Genomic DNA, 27,025 nt, shown 5'->3' with positions numbered 1-27,025 from the left:
CAGCCACCAGGCCTCTGCTGTCCCCCCGTGTCCGTTCCCTGTCCCCGAGTCCCGCCCAGCTCTGGCAGCAGCAGCAGCCGCAGCGCAGGGGGCGCCGGCCCGGCCCAGCCGGGGCTCCCGGCCAGGAGCAGCAGCAGCGCCAGCCCCTTCCCACCTGCTCCTGCCTCGGCTCCCAAGGGCTTTTTCCAGCTCAATTCTGGACTAGAGCAGCAATCACTCACACACCGCCCTGACTCCTCAGGGTGCACCTGTGCTGCCCTGGGCCAGCCCTCAGAGGAAGAAAGGATCAGGTTCCAGCACTGTTTTCAGCACTGTTTTACTCACCCTGAGGTGACAGCAGGAGGCTGCTGCTGCCTTTGCCTTGGGAATTGGAGAACCTGGCTGCTCTTGCCACTCTTCTGCTTGCCACTTGAAATTTATCTGTAAAACTGCAATTGCCCTTTTTGATCAGTGCTACCCAGAGTGCTTTCATGACAGTGAATTTAGGAATCCTTAAAATCAGAGGGGTTTGAGAAAGCTGCAAAAGTCAGACCTCAGAGAAAGCAGAACAGTGATTAGAGCTAAGCGGTAGCCATAAGATTTGTCAGCAGAAAAGTTATATTAGAAATAGAAAGTAAGGACAAAAAAACCAATAGTTTTTGTATTAACGCCTGGTAGAATAACTCCCTAAGCTACAGAAAAGTATATCTAGCGAGATATTAAGAAGTTCTAAGCTTGAGGTCTGTGCATTGTGTTTTAAGGCTTACAAGCAGGTATTGTACTCAAAATAGGCAAGCATTGTTTTAACCAAAGGTACCTGTGCTTATCGTGGTTGGATAGAACTACTTTCAATATGCTTTTGTTTTGTGGGATTGGTCAAAAAACTTTTCAAGTAAGTTGTAACATTGAATTCTTTGTCTGCTGCCGAGGACACGAGCTGCTGGCATCATCCCATTGTCATAACCATGTAATGGGACTGATGCTGGAAAATAAACAGCTCGAGACACGTTCCTCAGCAGTCCCGTCCTGTTGGTGATTTGTACATGGCCCCCGGCTGGCAATAGGTGAACTCAGGCTTTTGGTCACAGGCATCATGATTGGCAGATCTTGAAATGCTCTCAAGTCCCTGAGCACAAAGTCAAGGACAATTAAAGCAGTCACACGGGCCACATTTGCAGTGCTCAAACACAGCCCTGCTGCTGCTGCTGCTGCTGCTGAAATAGAATCAACTGACAGAGGCCATCACAGAAATTGCCTCAGGAATGTCAAATCAAATGAAAAAATCCACCAGGAGAAAGAGAAACCAGAACTTCTTGACTCCCTCCATTGTTTCTTCTTCCGAGCAGCAGCAGCAAAGGGAGATGCCCAGAGGTATTTCCAGCTGCTGCTGGTCCCAGCTGGAGCCCAGCCTGCTGCCCAGGCCCAGCGGGGAGCTGAGCCCAGCCCGGGGAGCTCCCGCAGTGCCGGGAGCTCAGCGCACACAGGGCCAGGCCCAGAGCCCCGGGCACGGCCGCCCATTGTGGGGCAGCGGCGCAGACGGAATGTCCTGCGGCCCAAACCTCCTGCTCCTGCCACACAGCGCCAGCGCTCTCCCCCTCCTCCTCCTCTCCCAGCACGGCACAAATTCCAGCTCGGAGGAGGCTGCCCCAGAGAGGGCTCAGGCTCCTGCCTCAGCCTCAGTGTCCCTGCAGAGGAACAGGGCATCTTTCAGCCACTTCCACAAGCTCAGGGTTCCCATATCATGGGGAATCTGGGATGAAAATGGCCTTGTTAGGAAGGACAAAAGCGGAGGGAATGGATTGGAAAGTATTTAGGAAAAATGATCCTTTGTACAGCCAAAGTTCACCAAGTCATTCCCTGCATTTCTTCTTTTCACATTCTTTCAGTCTTCTCCTCAGAGGTCCAGCTTGTTCTGGTGCTTTTCATGAACTGCTGTACTCTTGATTTATATCAATGCATGAGATGCAGAAGCATCTGAACTGAACACTGAAAGAAACTCTCTCTGTCAGCCCATTTTCATCTTCTAGATCACTTTCAAGATGTCCATGGGGGTGTTGGAATGATTATCACACAGCTCTCCCTTTCTGGCTGCAGGCTCTGGAGATTCTTTCTCTGCACTGAGTCAGGCTTGCATTGCCTAACAGTTCCTGGTAGCCCATTATGGTTTTTTAGTGTAGAACAGTAACAATGAAAACCTCACCAATGGCACAAGTGCCCAGCCCACAAGGAAAAGAAAGAAGAAGTTTTAAAGTTCTTCAAACATTTGTCCTGCTTTGCAGCAAGAGTCGTGCTACAAGCCCAGTGTGGAAAGCCAAGAGAAGCTGCAGTTGCTGGCACATCTTGTGACAGAAGCTGCACCTGGTTCTCCAGGAAAGCTTCTTGGAAAGAGCAAACAGGACTGAAGAGAAGATTTTTTGGAAAACTGAAAGAGCTTTTAAGATATGAAATGAAAATGGAAAGAAACAAACCGAGGTGTTTTCTCTGTTTATTTTTATGCTCTCTTTTTCCATCTTGCACTACTTTTAATTCCAAATGGATCTCACCTCTAAGATCCATGACTTGGCATGTTTAAGACACTGTCAAATACCATGAGCTATACACAGTTTGCCTTCCTCTGCTTTTTTTTTTTTTTTTGGAAAGCAATGCTGGAGAGGTAAGTGCAGTGCTTGGGTCAGGTACAAATTCTGCATTCAGGGAACGCTTTCCAATAGTGTTTGACCCTCAGCAGGGACAATGCACAGCAGTGACCGAGGGGATTCCTGTGCCGCTGTGCAGGAGTCCAGACTCTGGGTCTTGGCTGAACACGGCAAAGTTCCCGTGTTTGGACAGGCTCAGGGGCTGCCCCTGGGGAGTGCGGGGCTCGGAGCGGGGGCGAGCGGGCAGCGGACAAACGGACACGGGGACAAACGGCCCCAGAGCTTCAGTTGCAGCGGCAGCAGCGGCAGCGAAAGCAGCAAAAGAAGCGACTTTGTCGACTCCCTCTCGCTTCTCCTCTCCCTTTCCCGCAGTCCTGCACCCTGTCCCGCTCTCCCTTTCCCGGTGTCCCCTCCTCTCCCAGTCTCTCTCTGCCCATGCCCGGCCGGGCCATGCCCCTGGCCCGCCCCTGGTCCCGGGTGGGGCTGCCCCGTGCCCGGCCCCGGCCGGCCCGCCGCGGTCTCGCCTCCGGCCGGCTCTGGCCGTGCTGGCGGTGGCGCTGCTGGGCGGGCATCAGTGCCTGGGGCTGGGGCGGCATCGCCTCCCTTTGGCTCCGCCTGGCCTGAGCCCGGCCCCGGCCCCGGCCCTGGCCCTGGCCTCGGCTCCTCCCGGTGCCCGCGGCGGACACAGGTGGTGCAGCTGCTCCCACCGCCTCCACTGCGGCTTGCCCGGCCCGAGCTCCGCTGCTCGGCAGCACGGCCGCCAGCCCCGAGCCGCCGCTGTCCCGTTCCTGGGAGCGAACGCCTGGGCATGGCCGGCCCAGGGCACTTGAGGGGCGCTCGGGGGCCCTTGCTGGCCCCGGGCCGAGCACTGACAGCCGCGTCCTGCCGGCAGAGAAGGCGCAGCAGGGCCTGAAGGAGCAGGACAGGCTGGGCTCGCTGCCCGAGCACGGCGGCTTTGGCAGCATCTTCGCGGCCACGCAGCTCTCGGACGGCTCCCCGGTGAGCGGCAGGGCCGGCAGCGGGCGCAGGAGGAGGGGGCGGACGAGGAGGAGGGCGGAGGATGGGGCTGGGCAGGGTGGGAGGTGAGCTGAGCCCGCTGCTGCCCTTGGCTTGCAGGTGGCCATCAAAAGGGTGCCACGGAACCACGTCCGGCACTGGGGCGACCTGGTGAGTGAGCGGGGCCAGCGGCAGCAGGCAGGCCAAGCCGGGCGGGGATGAGCCGAGGCCCGGCAGGGTGGAAGCCGCCAGGATGCCCCGAGGGAGAGCAGGTGTGGGGCCAGCGCAGGGCGCAGAGCATCCCGGGCTGGCTGAGGGCTCCCCGAGCCCCGGCACGGCATCGGCCCCACTGACGGCATCGTGCTCCTCCTGCAGCCTGACGGCACCAGCGCACCCCTGGAGATCGTGCTGCTGGCCAAGGTGTCCACTGGCTTCCCTGGCGTGGTCCAGCTGCTGGAGTGCCTTGAGCTCCCCAACGACATCTTGATGCTGCTGGAGTGCCCGGTGCGGTGTCAGGACCTGCAGCATTTAATTGGGGCACGGGGGTTCCTGCCCGAGGAGGTGGCGCGGGAGCTGTTCCGCCAGGTGCTGGAGGCCGTGCGGCACTGCACCAGCTGCGGGGTCCTGCACAGGGACATCAAACCAGAGAACATCCTGCTTGACCTGCACACCGGGCAGGCCAAATTGATTGACTTTGGCTGTGACACCTACCTGCAAGAGACAGCCTACACTCACTTTGCAGGTGAGCCCACGCAGGGGTGTGCTCCTGGTCCTGGCATCTCATGGCCCAACATCTCACAGCCCAAGCGGGGTATGGCAGAAGGGATTCTCTCTCTTGCTGCCCTTTATGGCACTGAGTCTTCAGCTGAGTTGCTTTTGAGCAGGGCTGAGTAGGGAACCAGCTTCCAACCCTGCTGGCAGATTTTGCCCACCACTCTGCCCAGGACTGGGGCTGGGGCAGCCAGCCCAACAAAAACACCCATGGGTGGGGGTAGCAGAGAGGGGGAAGCGGAACCTGTGCCCCAGCCAGGTTGGTGTTCAGGTGAGAAAGGGCTTGGACTGCTCCACTCACCTGGTGTGCTTTGGGTTGATAATGCTTTTTGGGGCAATGCAGGCAGGGATAATGATGGCATGGTTTTTCCCAGCACTGAGTGGGTTCTTCCTTATTATGGTCGGGCCTTGCCAGGGCTTTCGCTGCCCTCTTCCAGCACCAGTGGCTTCTTTCCCAACCCCAAGTCTGTACACAAGTCCCAGATGCTGGCGAGAGGGCAGTGGGTCACCCCGTGTGCCACTGGGGCAGCCCCTGCACACCCAGGGATGCTGGGGCCAGGCTCTGGGAGCAGCAGCATCCCCCTGCTGAGCTCCATCTCTATTCCATAGGAACACGGTCATACAGCCCCCCAGAATGGACCCACTTTGGCTGGTACTATGGCAGGCCAGCTACCATCTGGTCCCTGGGCATCCTGCTGCACCAGATGGTCTGCAGGGAGCACCCTTTCAGGAGGGGCCAGAACATCAGCTGGGACCACCAGCTCTCACTGCCACAAGGGCTCTCTCGAGGTGGATCCTCATCTCTGGGCACGGGGGGAATCCCAGTGCTGGGAGACAGCAGCGGGCTTGTGGGCATCCCGCTCTGGCAGCTGCTGAGGAGGTGGCACATGTCCTGCTCTCCTGCTCTCCTCCAAAACAGGGAATTGATGGGAAAGCTTGGACCCAGCTCTGAGCACATCCAGCATGGCCTGGGCTGAAGCTGAAGTGCCTCTGTCTCCTGTGGCACACCAGCCCAGTGCCCTGTGCGGGGGGCCCCAGCCCCAGAGCACAGCACACAACAGTGCAGTCCAGGCTGCAGCAGCTGCCCTGCAGCCCTGGCTTGGCTGTTTGTGGCAAGGGAATGCTCCCTGTGTCCAGCTGTCCCTGCAGGATGGCCCCAGGGCAGAGCCCAGCCGGGCTCCCACTGCAGCCCCTGGAGCTTGGGGCAGACAGTGCTCCCAGAGCTGAGGTTCCTGGGGAGCACCCGGAGCTGTGCCTTGCACTCTGTTGCCGTGTGTCACAGTGCAGGCTGGCTCGTGCTGTGTGAATGCACCAGCCCTGGTTTGACTGCCAGCGGCCTCGCCCAGTCACATCTCTCCCAGGGCTGCAGCATTTCACTGGCCAGAATCTGACAAGGCATAGAGATCAGAGCAATGAAATTGACTGGGGGTGAACAATGAGCCCGAGCTCGTGGCTCACCCATGAACCAGATGGCCGCCGCTCGCAGGGACTCCAGACTGGGTTTTTCAAAGGCCCTTTTGAAGAAAGGGCTTGAGAATAAAGGCTCTCTGTTTGCCACATGAACATCAGGGTGAGTGCTCTCTCTGTCTCCAACCCAATTCCCCACCAGCCAACGTTACAGCCACCCACTTCCTCACACATCCACCTCGTGCCTTCCCACAGCTGTGTCCTCTCAGGGCTTCCCAGCCCCTGATCACTTCATGGCCCCATCCCCTCAGGGGCTGCCCCAGCCTGGCCAAGCTGCCCGGCAGCAGCTCCAGAGGAGCCCCATCCAGAGGCAGCCGGGAGCCCTCAGCAATCCAGCCAGCAGCACGCGGGCAGGAGGACACAGAGGGCGCTTCCTGCCTGGCACAGGGCTTGTGGCCATCTCCAGGCACTGCTCTCACAGGGATCCCCGCAGCTCCGGGCCCTGCCTAGCCGCTCTGTCACCAGCACAAAAACTTCTGCAGAACCACCAAAGGCCAAGGGGCTTCTGGCCATTTTCCCTGCAACACTGCACGCCTGGGCAGCTGGTCCAGCCCAGGCACCCTTGTCCCCCTCGTCCCCTAAGCCCTGCAGAGCCTGGGTAGCAAAAGAAAGCTCCTGGGAGTCTGTGTATTCTAACAAACTCTATATTCATATACTAAAGAAAAACCAAAAAGAAGAAAAGAACAATCTGAAAGAAATGGAAAGTTCCCCCTGGCTCAGGTGGTCCCAGCAGACAGAGCCTCTGGCATCAGCTCTCTGCAGAGCTGCAGCAGTGCAGCCAGCCGAGCGCCGAGAGACGAGGCCGAGTCCTCCATGCCCTGCGGAGCTGATCTTGCAGCCTCTGGAAGACGGAATATGGCTCACTCTGCAGAGCCTGGAGGACATGCAATGTTGCAGGTGCCACGTCTGACACGGCACTGCTGGTGTCCTCTGTCAGGTGTTGAAGGGCTGAAAGAGAGAGGGACAGAGCCATGGTCAGATGCCGCATCTGCGGGGAGCCGAGGAGAGCGCCCTGGCAGGGCCATGGCAGCCGGCTCTAGCCATGGCCAGGAGGGAGCAGGCACCAATGGGACCAGCCCGAAGCTGCTGGCCACAAATGCCCCGGGTGGCCCTGAAATCTGTGTGTGCTCTGCCCACGCTGGCCCTGGTGCGCACAGGGAGCAGAGCCCTCAGCAGCCGGGGCAGGGCTTGCAGCTCCCCCGGCAGCCCCCGCTGGCCTCACTCACCGTTGCAGATGAGCCGGATCTCTTCCTTCTTCCCCCTCAGGTGCCGCGGAGCCATCCCTGTGAACACAGAGCCTGTGAGGGTGCCAGCAGCACAGCTCCCTGCCAGCGGCGCTGCCAGCGCTGTGGCCACACGGGCTGCTGGCCCGGCAGGGCTCAGCCCGGCCCTTGGCGCACACTGCCGCCCCAGGGCACGGCTGCCAGAGGGCGGCAGCAGCAATGCCCAGGCCAGGCGGGGCTCCATGGCGCCGGGCCCGGCTGGCGCTGCCGGGGCAGCAGGCGGGGCTGGGGCCCAGCTGTGGCGGGCCGGGCCGGGGAGGGAGCCCGGGCTCGTGGATCACCCGTGAACCTGATGGCCGCCACTCGCAGGGACTCCTGCGGGCTCTGCAGGTAGCGCAGGGCCCGGCGCAGGTGCTCGGCTGCTCTGCTGCTGTCCTCTGCCAGCTGGAGAGAGCGGCAGGAGGGAAGGCTTGGCGCGGGCTCAGGCCCTGGGCCGGGCGCTGCCTGCACCTCCCTCAGGGGGCTTCTCTGGGCTGAGGCTGGGGCTTCCAGGCCCTCCTTACCAGGCACTCGCTGAACTTCCACAGATTCTGGCTCTTCACCAGTCTTTCAAGATCCTTCCTCTTCAGGAACTTGGCCACACAAAGCAGCGTTTTCCCAGAAGCCTGGAGAGCAGCAGAGATGCGGAGATGGCCCCACAGGCCAGGGCGCAGGACCCGCGTCCCTGTGCCAAGGCCTGCAGGAGGCTGCAGCCCGGCAGGCGCCAGGCCAGGAGGCAGCCGAGCCCCCTGCCAGGAGGACAGCAGCAGCCCACGAGTCCTCACCTGTGCCACAAGCCGATTGCCATCATGGCAGTGGAAGAAGAGGGGCAGCAGGCTCTGGCGCAGGGGTGTCTTCAGGGCCTTTTTTTCCCTTTCCTGTGGAAGAGTCAGCAACGTTCGGAAGAGCAGGATGGAGATCAGCTGAACCTGCCAATTGTTCTGTATGGAAGCAAAAGACAAGACCTCAGCATTGCGGCTGCACGGGGCTCAGCTTGGCGCAGGCCTGCAAATGCACAGGACACAGTGTGCGGGCAGCAGCCAGTGGCCGTGGCTGGGGGCAGTGAGCCTTACGTGGTCAAAGAGTGGCAGGAGCGCCTCAAGCAGCTGCAGTGTGATGGGGCCAGGCATCAGCGTGTCGTTGTCCAAGATGATAAAGCTGAGTAGCATGACTGTCATGAAAACTATCTCTCCATCTGCATCCCACAGGAAGTGCACAAGACATTCAGTCAGGCTCCACATTTTTTTGGTCTGTGCGGAACACAAATTTGTGAAATGCCATCCTGCTGCCACAGGGCCCAGAGGCGAATGGCCGGTCCCGAAGCGCTGGGGCAGCTGAAGTGGGAGGCAGGAGAGCTGGGAGCAGCTGCCCCAGCGCCCAAAGCCCTGCCAAGCCCAAGCAACTGCATTGCCCAGCTCAGCCTCAGCCGCTGCCCCTTTCTCACCATGAAGGGCTCCTCAATGAGCTCGAGAAGGGCCCTGAGCGCCAGGCGACGCCTCTCTCTGCACTCGCTCTGCAGCTGCCTCGACAAGATTGGCAGGACTCTGTTAGCACCACGTTGACTCAAGTCCAGGAACTGGAAGACCTGAAAAGCACAGGGCAGTGACAGGGGAGCCGGCCGGCAGCAGCCCAGAGCCGCACAGGGCTGGGCCCGGGCAGCAGCACAGGGCGCGACCACCGTCCCAGGCAGCTGCGGCTCCGAGAGGGCAGAGAGCTGGGAGGCAGCTCAGCCAGGCAGCGCTGGCCATCAGGCTCACCTCCACAAGGAAGGCCAGGCCGGGCAGCTCCCAGCGCGGCTCCTGTGTGCTGAGCAGCCGCAGCAGGTAGCGAGCGATGCGGGAGCACAAGGGGATGGAGACACAGCACATCTCGCTGGCAGGAGAAAAAGGAGCCAAGCCTGTGGGCCAGGGGGATAAAGCTCTGCCAGGACTGACTCCCAGAGCTCTGCTCTTTCTCCAGCATCCTGCAAGGGGCCCTGGGCTATTTGGGAGGCAGCTCCTGCTGGGCACCCTCCTCTGCCAGCCTTTTCCAGTCTGCTTGGCCATCCCTCGGTGACAAGGCCCTCTGACCCACAACCACAGGGACTGTGTGGAGCTCCCTGGGCCTGGAGCACAAATGTCAGAGGCTGTGGGGAGAAGGGGCTCTCACCTGGCCAGCAGAGCCACGGCATAGTGGTGGGTGTCAGCACACAGCAGCGTGTCCCAGCCACAGTTGCCTTCCGCTGCCACCACCACATCCTCGTGCTGCATGCGGCAGAGCAGGGACTTCAGGGTCCGCACTGCAAACCTGCGTGCACAGCAAAGGCCAGGTGACGCTGGGAGCACTGGCTCCTGCCCAGGGACATGGCAGGGACAGGAGGAGTGGGATGGAGCAGCTGTTGGGGCTGGTGGCAAGGCCGTATTCCTCCTGGCATCCCTTCCACAAGGCATCGACCTCCTCTGGCATATCCAGAGTGCTGAAGAACACTTGGGAGAGCAGATGCACAAAGAGGCGGGGGAAATAGACCCTCACCATATGTGGGACACAGGGCACCTGGAAGATCTTCCACATCACCACGGTTGCCTGCAAAGGACAAAGCCCCCCGAGACAGCGCTCAGTGCCCAGGTGTCTGTGTGGCAGGGCCCAAGCTTGGCAGGGACAGGCCCAGAGAGACCTTGGCAGGGGGAGCACGGGGCCTGCTGGGCCTGGAGCTGCCCCTGGGCCAGGTTTCAGCCCAGCGCCTGCGGCAGGGAGATGCAGTGGGGGAAGGAGGATGGAGAGCTGCTGGAGAGGCGGCCTTGAGGCCAGCAAAGGCCACTTAGAGAAACTCACAGCCAGGACAAAGACACCCGTTTTGTCCCCGTCGGAGGTGCATGTGCTGTGCTTGGGCCAGCTGCCCAGCACATGCAGGAGGATCAGCAGCGCCGGCTCTGCCGTCCTGGGCGAGCACATGATGCTCTTCCACATGGTGAAAGCAGCTCTGTGGGGTTAGAGCTCTGTCTCAGGGGGGTCTCAGACACAGCACAGGGGCCTGGGCAGCAGTGGGGACCTGAGCTGGCTGCCAGCTCTGCCTCTGCCACTGCCACTGGCCAGCAGCACCCAGGCAGCCCAGGCCTGTGGGGACAGGCCCATGAGGGGCAGCGAGGGAGCATGGCAGCAGGCTCGAGGCCTGACATGCCAGGGCTGGCAAAGGGAGCAGCCAGAGGGCCCTGGAACTCTCTGTTGCTCGGACACCTGGGCCAGGCTGTACAGGCTGATGGGCTGGGGAGCCCTGAGCGCTCTGGGCAGGTGGGCACCATACCTGTCACAGGACGGGGCCACACGCAGGAGCGTCACGACTACGTCAGCGGGCTGTGCTTTCATCAGATCCAGCAGGCTCCTGTTCAGCCTGTGCTCAGCAAACTGATTGGCCAGGAGCCACTGGTGGATGTACCTGACCAGGGCGGGCACCTGGAGAAGGCACGGGGACACTTGGAAAGCGGCCAGAGGGAGGAATGTGCCCAGCTTCTCCAGACAAGTGCTTCCCTTGCCACCACGCTGCCATGGCCTCCAAGAGTTCCAGTGACCAGCAGGCACGGCTTGGGAGAGCAAGCAATTCCTGGGAGGATCAAAGCCTGGCCACAGGCTGCTTACTTGCTTTGGGTTGGAAAAGCCCTCCTCTACCAGCATATCCAGCAGAGCAGCACTGGTCTTGGTTTTGAGGATGTGCAAATAGGCTCCGAGCCCAGTGCCCATGGTGCTGGTCTCTTCCGCCCGGATTTTCTTGATGAATTTGCAAACCAGCTGTAGGAGAAGGGCAGGAAGCCAGGGATGTTGAAGGGAATGCTCCAAGGGTGGTGCCAGCAGGCCCAGCCCAGGTGGGGATGGCTGCAGGTACCTGCGCTGTTCTGCGGAAGCGTCCACGGGCGGGCTCCTGCTCTTGTGTGCGCTCCAGGGCTGCACCTGGCAAAGAGCGAGCGCAGCCAGAGCTGAGGGGCTGCGGGAGAGGCCGGAGAACACAGCCCAGCCCTGCGCTCCCCAGGCAGGGAGAGCCCCGGGATGCCCCAGGGGATGGAGCATGGCCCTTGCGGGGTGTCTGCCCGGCCCCTCTTCCGTCCTGTCCATGGGCATGGCCCAGGGGATGGGATGGGATGGGATGGGATGGGATGGGATGGGATGGGATGGGATGGGATGAAAAGATGCCAAGCTGGCTGCAGGCACCAAGCCTGGGGCCCAGCTCTGCCACTCACCCTCCTGCGGCAGCTCAAACGGCACCACCTCTTTGGTTTCCTGTGCTGAGGCAGCTGCAGGGCCTTCTTCCTCTGGTTTCCCCCAGGACATCTTGGGCGCTCTCAGGGCTCTCTGCTCCATGTTAGTGGCTGGATTTGTGGCTACTTACAGAAGAGATGCCTGGAAAAAGCTCCGAGTCAGCACGTCCTGCAGTTGTGCCTGGAAGGCACCTTCAAGACAGAAGCCTCAGGAAGGCTACAGGACAGCAAGTCCTGCACTCTGGTCTCCAGGGCTCCTGCCACAAGGACAGGAGATTCCTGTCAAGGATTGTGGTCAGGCCTCGAGGGCACTGGTGGCAGGGATGGGAGATGCCTCTGGGGCACCAAGTGCCACGCTCTGCCCTCGAGAGCACCTGCCGAAGAGAAGCCTCGGCAAGGCCACGGGTCACCAAGTCCCGTTGTCTGGCCTCGAGCTCAGCTGCAGGAATAACGCCTGGGAAAGGGTGCGGGTCAGACAGGAATGAGTGCGCTGTGCGGGGGCTCCTGATGGCACCGCTCTGTCCCGTTCTGCCCCGTTGCCTGTTGCCAGCAGCCGGGCAAGCTTCTATTTCCCACATGTCACAAAGGGGCCTTGGTCACCGGGTTCCGTTCCATGGCACGGTGACCGTGCTGCAGCGTGCCAGCCAGGGCCCTTGCACACACTGGGGCCGCACCCAGCCCAGCATAAGTGGCCCAGCTTGGAAGAAATCCCTCACCCCAAGTGTCTAAGACAGCCCAATAGGGTCTTTAGGAACAGCTCAAACCATCAGCAAACTCTGCCCTGCTCTGTGGCCTCAGGGCAGCAGAAGGAGCCCCAGGGCTGCCGATGCAGCCGCGCTGGGAAGGGCACAGGACCTTCCACAGAAGCTGGCACGGCCTCCTTGGGACACGTCCCAGCTGGTGGCCATCCTAAACCCACGCGTGTGACATGGACAGGGAACGTGTGGGCCAGGGCACGAATGCTGCTCTGAGCCCTGGGGCCCGGGCAGCGCTGACAACAGCAGCTGTGGCAGAGTCCCTGCCCAAGCAGAGCTTCCACCCCCCGAGCCCTGGCAGCGCTGGTGCCCATCTCCTGCCCCAGAGACCTGTGCCCCCAGGGGGCTTCTGTGCCACAGGGAGCCAAAGCCCACGTGCATTGGGGGCTGTGCTCCTTCCTGCAGGGGCTGTTGGCAGCAGCACCTGGAGCAACTGCTGGCAGCACTTGGTCTCTTATTCCATGCTGTAATTATTTTCTCATTGAAGTCATTTCCTTCAGCACAGAAACACCTTAGTGGCGAAGGCACAGAAGGACCTGGCATTTAAGAATCCTCAGTTCAGGAAATCTTTACTTCGCATTGCTCAACTCAAGTAGTTCCAAAAAGTTGCAAACTTCCCAAATTCATTGGGATGGCCTGAGAAGGTGAAGAGTTGGAATTTTGCTTCCCTTCTCAAAGCAGCAACTCATTTGCCTTAAAATTATCCACTGAGTGTCACTTTACAGAACATAACACTACATAGAGGCAAACAAAAGCCCATTCTTTGGTTTGCAAACAGTTTCCTATGAAGGGATGATAATATCCTTATTGTCTTAAGGAATAAAAGCTCTCAAGTAATTCAAGTCCACTCAGTGTTACAAAAGTAGCCCAAGCAAATGAGTAGATGGTAAAGGGGCTAATCCTCCCCCTGGTACAGATATCTAAGTGGCCAGTAAAGTACAGCTCTCCCCTCTTGTTCCCTGCAGGAGAATCAGGACCATGAAGAGTAAAAGTCACAGATATTCTTTCTGCCCTCTGTAACCAAAGCTGTGCCAAAGCACAGATGCTGCCTTCAAACTGACTCAAATTCCAGCCTAGACCTCTCACCTTCCAGACAACACCTTCTCCAACACCCACCAACACCAACCCCCCAAACTCCCACACAGAAGCCCTCAACACCCCACCAGGACCCCCAGCTGTCCCTGTCCCTCCGCAGAGCTTTCCCAGCCTCCAGCAGATGCCCTGGCTCCCTGCACGTGCCGTGGGCTGGCACTCAGGAGGATCTGCTCCAAGGCCTTCCCCGGTGGCAGCTCAGGCTGCCAGGCCTGTGGTTCCTGGATCACCCTTCCCACCGAGCCTTCCTGGGCACGGCTGTTCCATGGGCACCTCTACACTCAGCTTGGACTGCTCCACTCAGTCAGGGCTGCTGGGAAAGGATCCAGAGCAGCCTGGCCAGCTCTTTCTCCAGCTCCCTCTTTACTCTCCGGGGAGGCAGAACATCCCACAGCAAAGCAACTGGTGCCACAAGGAGCAGGGGGCCTCAGGTGCCTTTGGAAATGGAACAAGACCTTGGTTTGACATAAGTAAGCACGAGCAATTCACATTAGTAAACAAGTGCTTAGCACAGACAGAAATAAGTCCTTAGCACCAGCTAGCATAAGAAAAACATGGCAGGCCTAACTTGACAAGAGAGTGACTTGACAAAAGCTTTAGACATAGTCTGCCAGAAGAACTAAGGGCAAGTGGCGAATCAGCCCAGTGCAGGGAAGCCATGAGGAAGACTTTGTGCTGCTTTAGGGCATCAAGAGCGCTCCTGGCCAGTGCCTGGACATCAGCTTCAAGTCTAGGAATCTGACACAATGTACTTCTAACCCCTTGCCTATCGAATCATCTCAGCAGTTTAAAAATGGATGGTATTTTTGATACAATTCCTACATCAACCCATTGAAATTTATACGTGGCAGAGAAACATTTTAGTGGGGTGCAGACACCTGTCCTCCTGCCAAGTCAATAAAAGGGCTTTTGGCAGACAATGCATTTGTCTGCCAATTTTTTTGAATGAGGAAGAGTCCTCAGGACTGCTATATCCTGAGGGAACACCCTTGGCCTTGACCTTTAGGCACCTGCACAAGCTTAAAATTAGCTGCCTCAGCTTCCAGGACCTCTCTTGGCCAGCATCCTGACGTGGGTGCAGGGCTGCTGTGAGGCACTGCTGGGACCCAGCAGGACAGGACCGGCTGTCTCGTGTCCACATAGCACCCCTGACACAGCCAGGGCCATCCCAAAACCAGACAAACGCTCACGTGTCAGCAGAGGGGAGCAAGGAGCACTGGGCTCCTCTCAGGTATCTCAGCTGGGCTCGCTCCACAACATGCCCCCATTTTGAGGCCTGCTGATGCCCAGCTGCCAGAAATGCCCACCTTGCTCTCTCCAAGATGCACAGGGAGAGCCAATGAGCAGGATGCCTTGGGAGGCAAAACTTCCAAGCCTTTTGTGAGGCCAGGGACACACCAAGATCAGCCAAGGCTCTCCATGCTGCCTGGCCCACACAGCCCAGCTCTGTGCCAGGCCTGGGCCACAGCAGCTTCCACCAAGCAGGAGGCAAATGCACATTGCCAAGAGTTGAAACACAGCAGACAGGGAAGATGTGAAAAGTGTGTGCATAAAGGCCTTTTAATTCACAGCTCTCAAAGAGAGCTTTGGGGCTCACGGCTGGACAGAGATGTTCCTGCTCACATTCCCTCTGTCCAAAGGGGGGAACACACCCTGCTGCAGGTGCTTGGGTTGGTCTCTGCAGGTCCAGGCAGATGCCAAACCTGCTCTTCACAGCCTTCTCCCTTGCCCTGCCCCTCTGCCAAGTGCAAGGGGCCTCAAGGACTGAAAGGAGCACAGAGAGCCAAAGGGGGACACTTGCACCTACCTCACTGGGAGCTCCCTGGGAAGCACTTTCCTTGAGAAGCAAGACCCTTTCCTCCAAAGGCATTTCCCCAAATGTGTAGCTTTCCTGGGGAACACCAACACACTCTTAAGAAAAGCTGGCAGGGCTGAATGACTCCAGGTCCTTTCAGGACAGGCACTCCAGCTCTAGCTCGTATTCCCCCAAGTGTGTGTCCAGGGGGAGGTTCAGATGTGCAGCCCCTGGCCCTCTACAAACACAAGCTGCCCGCTGCCTCTTCACCTGCCTCAGCTCCTGCCTGCGCTCACAGCAGCAAAACCAGGCTGTTCCCAGCCAGAGCCCAGAGCCCTGTCCCTGCAGGACGCTCTTGCCAGCACCTTCCAGGACTCTGCTGTGCACACAGTGCTTTTCATGCCTGCTCTCAACAGGCTTTGGAACGCAGAGCACAACCTGGCTGGCTCTGCCACCAGCACAGCCCAAACACAGGCGGAGGAAGGAGCAGCAGGGGCTCTTTTGTGGCCATGCCCAAGAGAACCTGGAAGGGTGTCCTCCCTCTGGTCTCACTTGGTTGGCTTTCTGACTGGGTCTGAGCCTGTGGCTGCCATTCCTTGGTTGTGGGGACCAGAACCACACCCGGGATCCCGGCACTGCCTGACAGCGCTCCGGGCACTGGCACGGTCGCGCGTCCAAGTCTCGGGCACCGTGCTGCTGCTTCATTTGCCCTTAGGCACACCCAAAGCTCTCTGTTAAGCCCAGATGGGTTAACAAAGCAAATGGGTCCGACAAGCATTTTTAAAGAGGAGATGGTACAAGGAGTGGATACAACTCTCACCCAATGAGGGGATCTTAGGGGAGGAACACATCACTGAGCAACTCCAATAAGGATCATTCAGCGGAGGGAAGAAGCCTCACAAACCAATCAACAATCGAGACATAGCTAACTGACACAGAACATCTAGGAATACAAGGGGAGTGACTACAGAGACTGACAAGAGTAAGGGGTAGTACAGCTGAGATTGACAAGGGCTTCTAAGGGAATGAGGGGAGGAGCAGGGAGACTGACACACTGATGGGCAGACAAGTGGCAGAAAACTTTGTGGTGAACAACTTAGGACTGAACCGTTAGGGGGAACAAAATGGGGTACATGGAAGAAACCATTATAACTGACTAACACAGGAAATCTAAATTTTATGTTAAAACAACTGTAAAACACCAACTACCACAGGCAGGGTCTGAGGGCTGGAGAGAGGGAGCTGTCAACAGAGAGGGAGAAGGCAGGAGCTATGGGAGCTTCCCCAGGCTCAGCTGTGCCAATCATCAGCTGTGCCTGCAGCTCCAGCTGGTCTCCTCTGCTCTCCAGGTGGTCTCACCTTCCAAGGGATCAGGAGGACTTCAAGAGACACTTGTTCTTCTGAGCCAGCAGATGGAAATTGTTCTGCAGCTCTTCCCTCGAACATCACCTGAACAAATGTGCTTATGTGGGAGGGGCTGTTGTCTTCACTCAGGGCTTGAAGGACTGAGGAGAGGAACAGAGCCATGGTCAGAACCTGGATCTGCAGGAATCCATGGAGACCTTTCTGCCAGGGCCATCCCACCCAGCTCTTGCCATGGCCACAAGAGAGGAGGGGCCAAGGGGATCAGCTGCAAGGTGCTGGCCATGAATCCCCTCACCCATGTCCCTGGAATCTCTGTGTGCTCTGCCCACGCCACCCCTGGTCCACACAAGGAGCGAAGCCACCGCAGCCGGGGCAGGGATTGCAGCTCCCTGCCCAGGCACTGCAGCTCGCCCGGCCAGCCCCCGCTGACAGCCCACTGCCCTCATCACCCTCACAGAGGGCCTGGAGTTCTCCCCTCTGCCCCATCAGGAGCACCCCAGCCATGCCTGGAACACAGGCTAACCATAACTAAGGCTGCTGTGGCTGTTACCCAGTTTGCTTTATGGCTTAATGAGGTGAGGAATTCATGGATCTTTAACTTCCACCGGAAGGCAGGCACATGGATTCAGAACTATCACACACTAACTGTATGGTTTTGGGGTTACTTTAATAATGGTACCCACTGTAAGGAGATTACACCAGAGGAAATTTTCTCCCAACCCTTCACCCAGCTCTTTGGGTCTGCCCCACCAGTTTTCAAAGGGCTCAGATCCACTCTAAATGCTAATGATATCATACAGTGGTTGGTGTTGCTGATAGGCCTGTTCTATTTAGCATTCAGAGATAAGGGAAGATTCACCTGGATAACCACCCTGGCACCTACCCCAGAGACAACGGATGCTGCTGCCCCAGAGCCTGACCCTGCCCCACAGCCCAGCTCAGAAATGAACCACCCAGACTGGGTGGGGGCTGTGGTGAAGGAGATGGGCCAGATGCTGAAGGAGCACATTTCCCCAGCTGGTGAGAAACCCTCCCCCTGCCCCAAAGAGGGAGAGTCTGATGGTGCAGCAGTGAACCCACAGATGTTACAACCATCCAGGTTCCAGCTGAACTGCAAGGGCTGTCACCGCCAGCAGCAGTCACCCCTGTGGAAACAAGGAGGTCTAAGATGAAATCAGATCACCCAAGATAAGGGTAAAAATGGAGGCCCCTCACAACCCGCAGGGGAGCCAACGGTTGAGATCATCACTGAGTCCCTGATGTACAAAAGTCTCTGTAATCTGCACAAAGACATTGTACGACGGGGACGTGAGGCTTATACAACCTGGTTACTCCGGGTCTGGGACCTTATGGGTACAGGCCTGATTTGGAGGGTGGTGAGGCAAGGAATTTGGGACCCTTGACCCAGGACTCAGGTGTGAATCAGATTTTTGAAGGGGGGCTAGGGTCCCTTTGTCTCTGGGAGCAGCTTTTATTGAGTGTCAGAGAGAGGTTTGTCCCCAGGGAGACAATGCAGGAGCAGCACCATAGAATGTGCTGGAAGATCCTCGAGGAAGGGATCCAACAGCTGAGAGAAGTGGCAGTGTTGGAGGTACTCTTTGGGAGGGATGGACAGCATGATAATGACCCTGACAAGGTCAGGTGCACAGGGCAAATGCTGTGGAGTCTGGCAAATCTGGGGCCATCTCAATACACCACCTTCATTGCAATGATTAATGCCGATAACAACCGAGAGACAGTGGGCTCTGTCACCAACAAGCTTAGAAATTGTGAGAGTGTGATCAATGGCCCCATGCAGGCTCCTGTCTCTGCTGTGATCAAGGCCCTAAAGAGGAGATGAGGTGTCGCTATAGAGCACGACATGGCACAAGCACCAGGACTCAGATCAGAAGGCTGTATAAGAGAGATTCATTAAAGCAACAGGTTGCCTTTATAGCTTTACAAGAGTATTATATTTACTTAACAAACACATACACTGCCCATTGGTCATGAAAAATAAACAAAGTTCTCAATAGGTGAAAAGGAGCCGCATCACTCTGTGAGCCAACTAAAGTCCATATCTTGTAACTTTCTCTCTTTCTTCACGTTGCCATGGTGATAGCCTTGGTACCTTCCTTGAGAGAGATACGGGGCTTTCCTTATCTTCAGGAAGCCTTCGCTGGCTTACAGCAACAGCACAAAAATGTCTTTCCTACAAGTCCCCCTTTTTGTATTTGACCCACAAAAACAACTGCTAAGGACTTCTGCAGGGCCCTTGCAGAAATCCAAGCAGACAGAAGATCCATTCTTCATTCACTTACAACTAACCAACTTCTACCCAATCCACAACACACACCCTCACAGTCTTAACATTCATACACAAACAAGGCACATAAAAAATAGATCTTCAAATACCATTACAGACCTTGCAATTTCCAGATGACACATTTGTAGCAGAATGACACCTTCACCTCTAGTCAAATAACTTTCACCCACACAGAGTCAGAGACCAAGTCATCTGCCTAGTCACCACTTAGGACCAAGTAGCATCCACTTAACTTTACAACTGGTTGCTGCTATCATAATGGGCAACCAACCTAGTTGCTCAAAGTTTGGAGTTCAGCTACTAATTCAACCCCTCTGCAAAGGCAACACTTCTCCCTTAGGTACATCAAATTCCCCTATTTTTGGGACTGTCGGTGCCCTGCAAAAGGAAATGGTACAAGACACATTTCTCAGTACTACCAACCTCTCTGTAAGACAATTCAAGGAAAAGAAGCAAAAGTAACACCCACTAACTTAAATTTTGTATTTTCAGGGTAAGCCTATAGCTCCCTTTACTCTGTCTCGAATTACCATCTTTACCACACATTCCTTGAGGGTCCATGCTTCCATCCACCTAATAACCAATGTAATTGCCTACTCATTTTGCTTCCGCTGTAGAACCACCCATCCTGTCCTTTCCTGTGTGCTCCAAATAAGGTTTAACACAATGGGCTGAGACAGCCAGATTGTGAGCCCTCTCCACCTGGTTACCTGCAAGAAGAACGAGTTCCACTGGGGCCCTGAACAGCAACCAGCCTTTGCTCAGATCAAGCAGGAGATCGCTCATGCAGTAGCCCTTGGCCCAGTCAGGACAGGAGCAGAGGTGAAGAACGTGCTCTACTCTGCAGCCAGGAACAATGCCTTGTCCTGGAGCCTTTGGCAGAAGGTGCCTGGGGAGACTCAAGGCTGATCACTGGGATTCTGGAGCCGAAGTTACAGAGGATCCAAAGCCAACTACACTCCCACTGAGAAGGAAATCTTGGCTGCCTATGAAGGAGTTCAAGGGACCTCGGAGGTGATTGGCACAGAAGCACAACTCCTCCTGGCACCCCGACTACCGGTGCTGGGGCGGATGTTTAAAAGAAAGGTTCTCTGTACCCACCACACCACTGACACCACATGGGGCAAATGGGTTGCTCTGATCACACAGCGTGCCTGTATTAGAAACCTGAATCGCCTTGGGATTTTGGAGATAAATACAAACTGGCTGGAAGGTGAAAACTTTGGTCTCACTGACAAAGAGGAGCAGGTACAAGTGACACGGGCTGAGGAAGCTCCACCGTACAACCAACTACCAGCAGAGGAAACACGCTACGCTCTTTTCACTGACGGTTCCTGTAGCATTGTAGGGATGAACTGGAAATGGAAAGCAGCTGTATGGAGCCCCACACGACAGATTGCACAAGCTATCAAAGGAGAAGGTGGATCAAGTCAATTTACTGAACTCAAAGCCATTCAGATGGCCCTGGACATTGCTGAAAGAGACAAGGGGCCAAAATGATACCTTTTATATCGATTCATGGATGGTAGCCAATGATCTGTGAGGTTTGCTGGAAAGGTGGAAAAAGTCCAACTGGCAGCATAGAGGAAAATCAATCTGGGCTGCTGATGAATGGAAAGACATTGCCACTCAGGTAGAAGAGCTACCTGTGAAAGTCTGCCATGGAGATGCCCATATCCCCAAGAGTTGGGCTAGTGAGGAACACCAAAACAACGAGCAGGTAGGTCGGGCTGCAAAGATAGAGGTGCCAAAGATAGACTTAGATTGGCAACATACGGGGGAGTTGTTCCCAGCTCAATGGGCCCATGATGCCTCAGGTCATTAGGGCAGAGACGCCACCTGTAAGTGGGCACGAGACCGAGGGGTGGATCTAACCATGGACAGTATTTCTCAGGTTATCCATGACTGTGAGACGTGTGCTGCCATCAAGCAGGCCCAGCAGGTGAAGCCCCTGTGGTACGGTGGGCGGTGGTCCAAGTACAAGTATGGGGAGGCCTGGCAGATTGACTCCATCACACTGCCCCAGACACGCCAGGGCAAGCGCTACGTGCTGACCATGGTGGAAGCCGCCACGGGATGGTTGGAGACTGACCCTGTGCCTCACACCACTGCCCAGAACACCATCCTGGGCCTGGAAAAGCAAGTCCTGTGGAGACATGGTGTGGGAGGATCTTCATCCACTCGTCCCAGGTGTCCATGGGGTTGGGTTTCTTACCTACATACGGGCAGTCGTTTGGTGACAGGGGGACTCCCACCAGGCATGTTAAGAGCGGACCGTCTACGTTTCCAATGGCCATGCAAAGATTGTCTTGCTTTAATGACTTTGCCAAAGTGACCTAGATGTTTTGTTTTGGCTGAGGGACGATCCAGCCGGTGGTCACTTGGATACAGATGAGGGCGCTGATAAAGACGATGACAACGATGGCACTGGTTCTGCTGTGGGGTGCCCTGGAGGGTGTGACAGAAAGAATCATACTTCTTCTTTCCCACTGGGTAGTTTTCACATGTGTATGGTAAAAACACACATTAGTTGACTTATTTTAAGACATTCTTAAATATTTTTAAGTTCCTCCTATAGTTCTTCCCAACTCCTCCCAATCATGCCCTTCTCTTTTGTAAGGGAAGTTTGAGGGAGGGAAAAAGGAGCAGTTTCAAGAGGGGAAAGAGGGGGGGGTAGGGATAAAAGGTCACTGATAGAGGGATGGTGGAAAAGGCAGGGGTGTGTCTGCATTTGAGATTGACATGGATGTTATCGGTGGGATGTATCTACGTGTGATGAGTGTCCTTGCCACAATGTTTGCATATATGAATTTCTTTTTTCTTCATCTCCAAGAGAAAGCTGCTTCTGTGGCATGGTGGGAGGGGGATCTGACTTTGTGTTCATTCGAGGGGTCGTCTTCAGATCTGTGGTCTACTGATAAATCTTCTGGGAATCCACCGGGGTCCTGTATCTGTAGAAACACAAGCACATCCTCTCCCCCACGTAATGAGAGGGTATACCCCTTCAATAATTTTAGATTCATGATTCTGGTCAAGTACTGGAGGTCTTTCTTTGAGGTGTGTGTACATGTTGTTATGAAAGTGCCTTAAGACAGGGGGGTTTGGTTCTTTTTGAGAGCAATGCATGAAATTCATAGCATAAAGTACTTTGCACAGTCTGTCTTGTATAGAGAGAGCCAGGGGCTATGTACAAATCACAAACAGGACAGGGCTGCTGTGGAACGTGCCTTGAGCTGTTTTATTTTCCAGCATCAGTCTCATTACATGGTTATGACAATGGGAAGATGCCAGCAGCTCGTGTCCTCAGCAGCAGACAAAGAACGCAATGTTACAACTTACTTTAAAAGTTTTTTGACCAATCCCACAAAGCAAAAGCATATTGACAGTAGTTCTATCCAACCACGATAAGCACAGGTACCTTTGGTTAAAACAATGCTTGCTTATTTTGAATACAATACCTGCTTGTAAGCCTTAAAACACAATGCACAGAGCTCCATTATTAAGCTTCAAACTTCCTAATATCTTGCTAGAAGAACTTTTCTGTAGCTTAGAGAGTTTTTCTAGATAATCGTTAATACACAGACCATTGTTCTATTTGTCCTTGCTTTTCTACTTTTTAAATAATTTTTCTGCTAACCAATCTCATGGCTACTGCTTAGCTCTAATCACAGTCCTGCTGTCTCTGAGGCCTGCCTTTTGCAGCTTCCCCAAAAACCCTCTGATTTTGTGGATTCCCACACTGAACACAAGTTCAGCTATTTTAAATCAAATGCTCACTGATGTAGATAGTACTAAACATGGCACACTGCAAAATAGAGCTGCTATAGATTTTTTGCTGTTAGCACATGGGCACAGGTGTGAGGATTTTGAAGGAATGTGTTGTATGAATCTCTCTGGCCAGTCTACATCCATTCATAGGAAACTCAAACAACTACAAGACAACAGGAAGAAATTGACTCTGAATGATTGGGGCTTGGATGAATGGTTTGAGGGATGGGGAAGAACTGGATGATTGAAAGATCCCTTAAAGGGAGCTTTGTTATTACTAGTAGTTATTATTATATTGCTTTGAGCTATTCCATGCATAGTGATATTGGTGACCCACTTGGTAGAAAATACAGTGAAAAGGGTTTGGCTGGTGAAAGAAGAAGAAGGGGGAGTTGTAGCAATGTATCTGAACAACTTAGGCCACACTGTGCACCAGCCATATTGCTTGTAGTTATTCTTATCAGAGCCCTCTGGAATTCACCAAGGTTACTTAGACATAAACTGTGCTAAATGAAGAAAGAAAATGCTGAGAAACAGAATACCAAGAGCACAAGAACTAGATAACATAGGGCTGTGAACCACCTGGACTGTAACCAAAGACATACCCAGAGAAGTGAGTGCAGAACACAAGGACAAGAGAGAGGCACCAATGAAGAGATGCGTGATCAGTGTATGCAGTAGAGTTAGAATGCATAAATAAGTGCATAATGTAAACAATCAATGGCTTCAGCTTAATCATATTAGTTAGTTGTATGGGAGTCCTGTTTTCCCACCAAGGTTGCCTGGGAAGGAGGGATGGTTCTTTTCCATAAAAAGGAAAGCACGGAGGCAGGAGCAGGAGACAAGTGACCCTTGCAGGCCTGGGGCCTCATGGCCTCCTTGTCCCTGCTCAGCAGCCTGGCAGGGGCCGCCCCATGCTCCTGCCCTTGGCATTGCACATCCCCACATGCCAGTGCCCATCCCGGCAAGAGCCCTGAGCAAGGAGGGAGGGACAGGATCTGCCTGGCCAGGCCCTGGGGCTCAGGCCTTGGCCCTTGGCATTCCTCAAACACATCCATCTTTGCTCAGCACCAGAGACACCTTGGCCTTCTTTGTCCCCAGCTGTCATCACTGCCTGCAGTCTTCTGCTCTAACTGGAACCTGGGGACATTTTCTCAGTTGTGTCCCTCAGTGGAACCCATTAAAACTTCAAGAAATTTCAGAGTTTTAATTTAAGTTTGAGTTCTTGAGAAGTTTTTTGAAGACACTCTCAGAGACTGAGTCTGATGTAAACAACCACAAATCCCTGAGAGGCTCATTAAAGTCCTTGTGCTGTGTCTGTGCTGCTGAGCTTTAAAGGAACAGCTCTTCCCAGGCCCAGCTCCTCTCCCAGCCCAGCAGGGCTGAGGGCTCTGCCTGCAGGCACTGAGGGGACAGGAGCCAGGCAGAGACAGGCTGAAGGCAATCAGGATTGGGAAGACATTGAGCTGAGACTTCACCTGGGGAAAGATCTTCACAGCCCTGTGCATGGTGAGTGTGTGGGTGCAGGGCAATGTCCCCTGTGCTCCTGGAGGGATCTCCTGAAGCCAGCACACCCCAGAGCCTGGGGGATGTGTCAGGAGGACTCTCCCAGTTTCTCTGTGGCACAGGAGGAGCAGGAGGAGCAGGAGGAGGAGGAGGAGGATGTGCTGCAGAGCGGGGCTGCCCTGGGCACCGTCAGAGGGACAGGGCAGGACGGCTCCTGCTGCCAGGGACGGCTGCAGGGGCTGAAGCTGGGGCTGCAGCCAGGGCTGCCCAGGGCTGTCCTGCAGAGCAGCTCCTGCAGCCCTCAGGGCTCTTGGCCAGCCCAGGGCATGTGCCACCTGCCAGGGGCAGCTCTCAGCCTGCCTGGCAGCTCCCCATGGACGCTGCAGGGGAGAAGTTCCAGGTGCAAGGAGCCACCCCCATCAGGGCAGATTCCTCCTGCTCTGGAGATGGTGCTGCATGGCCAGGGCTGCTCTCAGCTTTCTCCTAAAGGGAAGGGAAAGGGGCTGCCAGCTTTGGCTGTATCCCTGAGCCTCCTGCACTGTCAGCCTGGGCATCAGCAGATGGGCCTCAGATCTCCCTCAGAAAGTGCCTCCTCAGCCTCCTCTCCCTACAGACAGCAGCAGCAGCACCCTGGCTTGCAGCATCTCTGTTTGTCTGGCCTGCCCTTAAGGCCCTGCTGCCAGGGAGATGCCCCTGGGCAGTGCCCTGTGCTGGGAGGGGTCTGCAGGGCAGAGCTGAGCCCCCAGGGCTGGGCTGGGCTCTGGCAGCACTGGCAGGGACAAGGCTTGGATAGAGAGAAACAGCTCCCAGCAGGTACAACTCCAGGCAGCAGAGAGCCAGAGCAACCCTTGGTATCCCTCCTTGTCCAGCTGCACAGGGAAAGAGAGAAGGGCTTAGAGAAACTGACTTTTAAACTCGAGTCTTTAAAAACTCCACTTTATTTTTCAAGCACATTTTAATTTCAATCATGCTGAACTAGAGGAAGGTGTAATAAGCAAAGGCACCTGTGTGGTTCCAGTAGTTCTGACTGCACTGGGGCCCAGGGAGCCCTGTTTTCCTTCTGGGCTTCCCAGCGTTCAGGCTGAGAGCAATGCTGAAGATGAGGCAGGAACTCAGGAGCACAAACACAAGCTCAAAACTAAAAATGTTGAGAAAAGTTCTCCAACAGGTAGAGAAGTTGTTTTGAGGGAATTCCTAAAATAACCCATAGGATTGACTCAAAGAGCTTGTCAATGTCTTGTTTCAACAGTCCACCATGCCCAGAGTGAAGGAATGTCCAACAGCAGCTCCATCAGGCACTTCCTCCTGCTGGTATTGGCAGACACGCGGCAGCTGCAGCTCCTGCACTTCTGCCTCTTGCTGGGCATCTCCCTGGCTGCCCTCCTGGGCAACGGCCTCATCATCAGCGCCGTAGCCTGCGGCCACCACCTGCACACGCCCATGTTCTTCTTCCTGCTCAACCTGGCCCTCAGCGACCTGGGCTCCATCTGCACCACTGTCCCCAAAGCCATGCACAATTCCCTCTGGGACACCAGCACCATCTCCTACTCAGCATGTGCTGCACAGGTGTTTTTCTTTCTCTTCTTCATCTCAGCAGAGTTTTCCCTCCTGACCATCATGTGCTACGACCGCTACGTGTCCATCTGCAAACCCCTGCACTACGGGACCCTCCTGGGCAGCAGAGCTTGTGCCCACATGGCAGCAGCTGCCTGGGCCAGTGCCTTTCTCAATGCTCTGCTGCACACAGCCAATACATTTTCCCTGCTCCTGTGCCATGGCAATGCCCTGGGCCAGTTCTTCTGTGAAATCCCACACATCCTCAAGCTCTCCTGCTCCAAATCCTACCTCAGGGAACTTGGGCTCATTGTGATTGTTGCCTCTTTAGCTTTTGGTTGTTTTGTGTTCATGGTTTTCTCCTATGTGCAGATCTTCAGGGCTGTGCTGAGGATCCCCTCTAAGCAGGGACGGCACAAAGCCTTTTCCATCTGCCTCCCTCACCTGGCCGTGGTCTCCCTGTTTCTCAGCACTGCCATTTTTGCCAACCTGAAGCCCCCCTCCATCTCCTCCCCATCCCTGGATCTGGCCCTGTCCGTTCTGTATTCGGTGGTGCCTTCAGCCCTGAACCCCCTCATCTACAGCCTGAGGAACCAGGAGCTCAAGGCTGCAGTGTGCAAACTGATGATGGGACAATTTCAGAAGCATTAAACTGGTTGCCAATTTCTGCAATTCACTTTTAATAAAAGTCATCTTTGATAGATCTATTGGTTTGGTTTTTTTCCTGTTCTTTCTTTTTTTAGTATTCTCCCTAAACCAAGGCTATTGTTTGTGCCACTTCCCCCTTTACTGTGGCCTCAGACTGTGTCAAAGAGGGCTGCACTCTCGGTGGCTTTAAATGAAATAAAAGATCTCCCAGGAAAGTTTTCTGCAGAGATGCCCCTTTTGTTGCCTTCTCTGGAGCTGCAGCAGCAATGTCTGTGTGCAGAGCTGGGGCAGATCAGGGCTGGCCCAGCAGCTGTGCCCAGCAGCAGCAGCAGCACTTGGTGTTGCCAGTGCTGCTGCCGTGGCCCTGCCCCGCTGCCCTGGTGGCCCTGGTGATGCTGCAGGGCCTGAGTGCTCTCGGGGCCGGGCACAGCCCTGGGGGTGGCAGTGCCGGGGCTGCAGCAGGGACAGGCCATGGGCACTGCTGGGGCAGCGCTGACGCCTCAGCCCAGGGCCTGGGGGCTCCAGGCTCCTTGCCAGGCTCTCTCAAGAACATGGCCAGGCCAATGCTCAGCACAGAAAAGCCCCGTGAGCAGCCCCAGGCTGGCCGTGGGCAGGCTGGGGGCAAACAGCATGGCTGGGGCTCTGCAAGGGCCCTGGGGCAGACGGGAAGGAGCAGCAGAGCAGGGGCTGATCCATCCCCAGTGCGCTGCACAGCCCAGGGCAGCGTCCCAGAGCGTCCTCATGCAGCTGTCAACAACATCCCCCCTCTGCAGCCCTGGCCTCTCCCCCAGCTCACACAGGTGCCCCATCCTTGCAGGCACAGACACGGCAGCACTGCCTCAGCAGCCCCTGTTTGCATTGCACACAGCAGGGGGAGCACCCCCATGCTGTTGCTGTGGG

General features: G+C 55.8%; 1 protein-coding gene and 1 pseudogene across 1 annotated transcript; both read left to right on the top strand.

Annotated features, from left to right (window-relative positions):
• Positions 1 to 3,050: 3,050 nt before the first annotated feature.
• The window catches only part of LOC136570539 (serine/threonine-protein kinase pim-1-like), a 51,926-nt pseudogene continuing 27,951 nt past the window's right edge, over positions 3,051 to 27,025 (top strand).
• LOC136570406 (olfactory receptor 14J1-like) lies at positions 25,196 to 26,128 on the top strand. The gene has a single exon (XM_066570883.1). The coding sequence runs from the start codon at positions 25,196 to 25,198 to the stop codon at positions 26,126 to 26,128; it is 933 nt and encodes a 310-aa protein (XP_066426980.1).

Source organism: Molothrus aeneus, unplaced genomic scaffold (genome assembly GCF_037042795.1).
Source record: "Molothrus aeneus isolate 106 unplaced genomic scaffold, BPBGC_Maene_1.0 scaffold_34, whole genome shotgun sequence".
Classification (NCBI taxonomy): domain Eukaryota; kingdom Metazoa; phylum Chordata; class Aves; order Passeriformes; family Icteridae; genus Molothrus; species Molothrus aeneus.
This window is presented reverse-complemented; position numbering and strand designations above follow the sequence as displayed.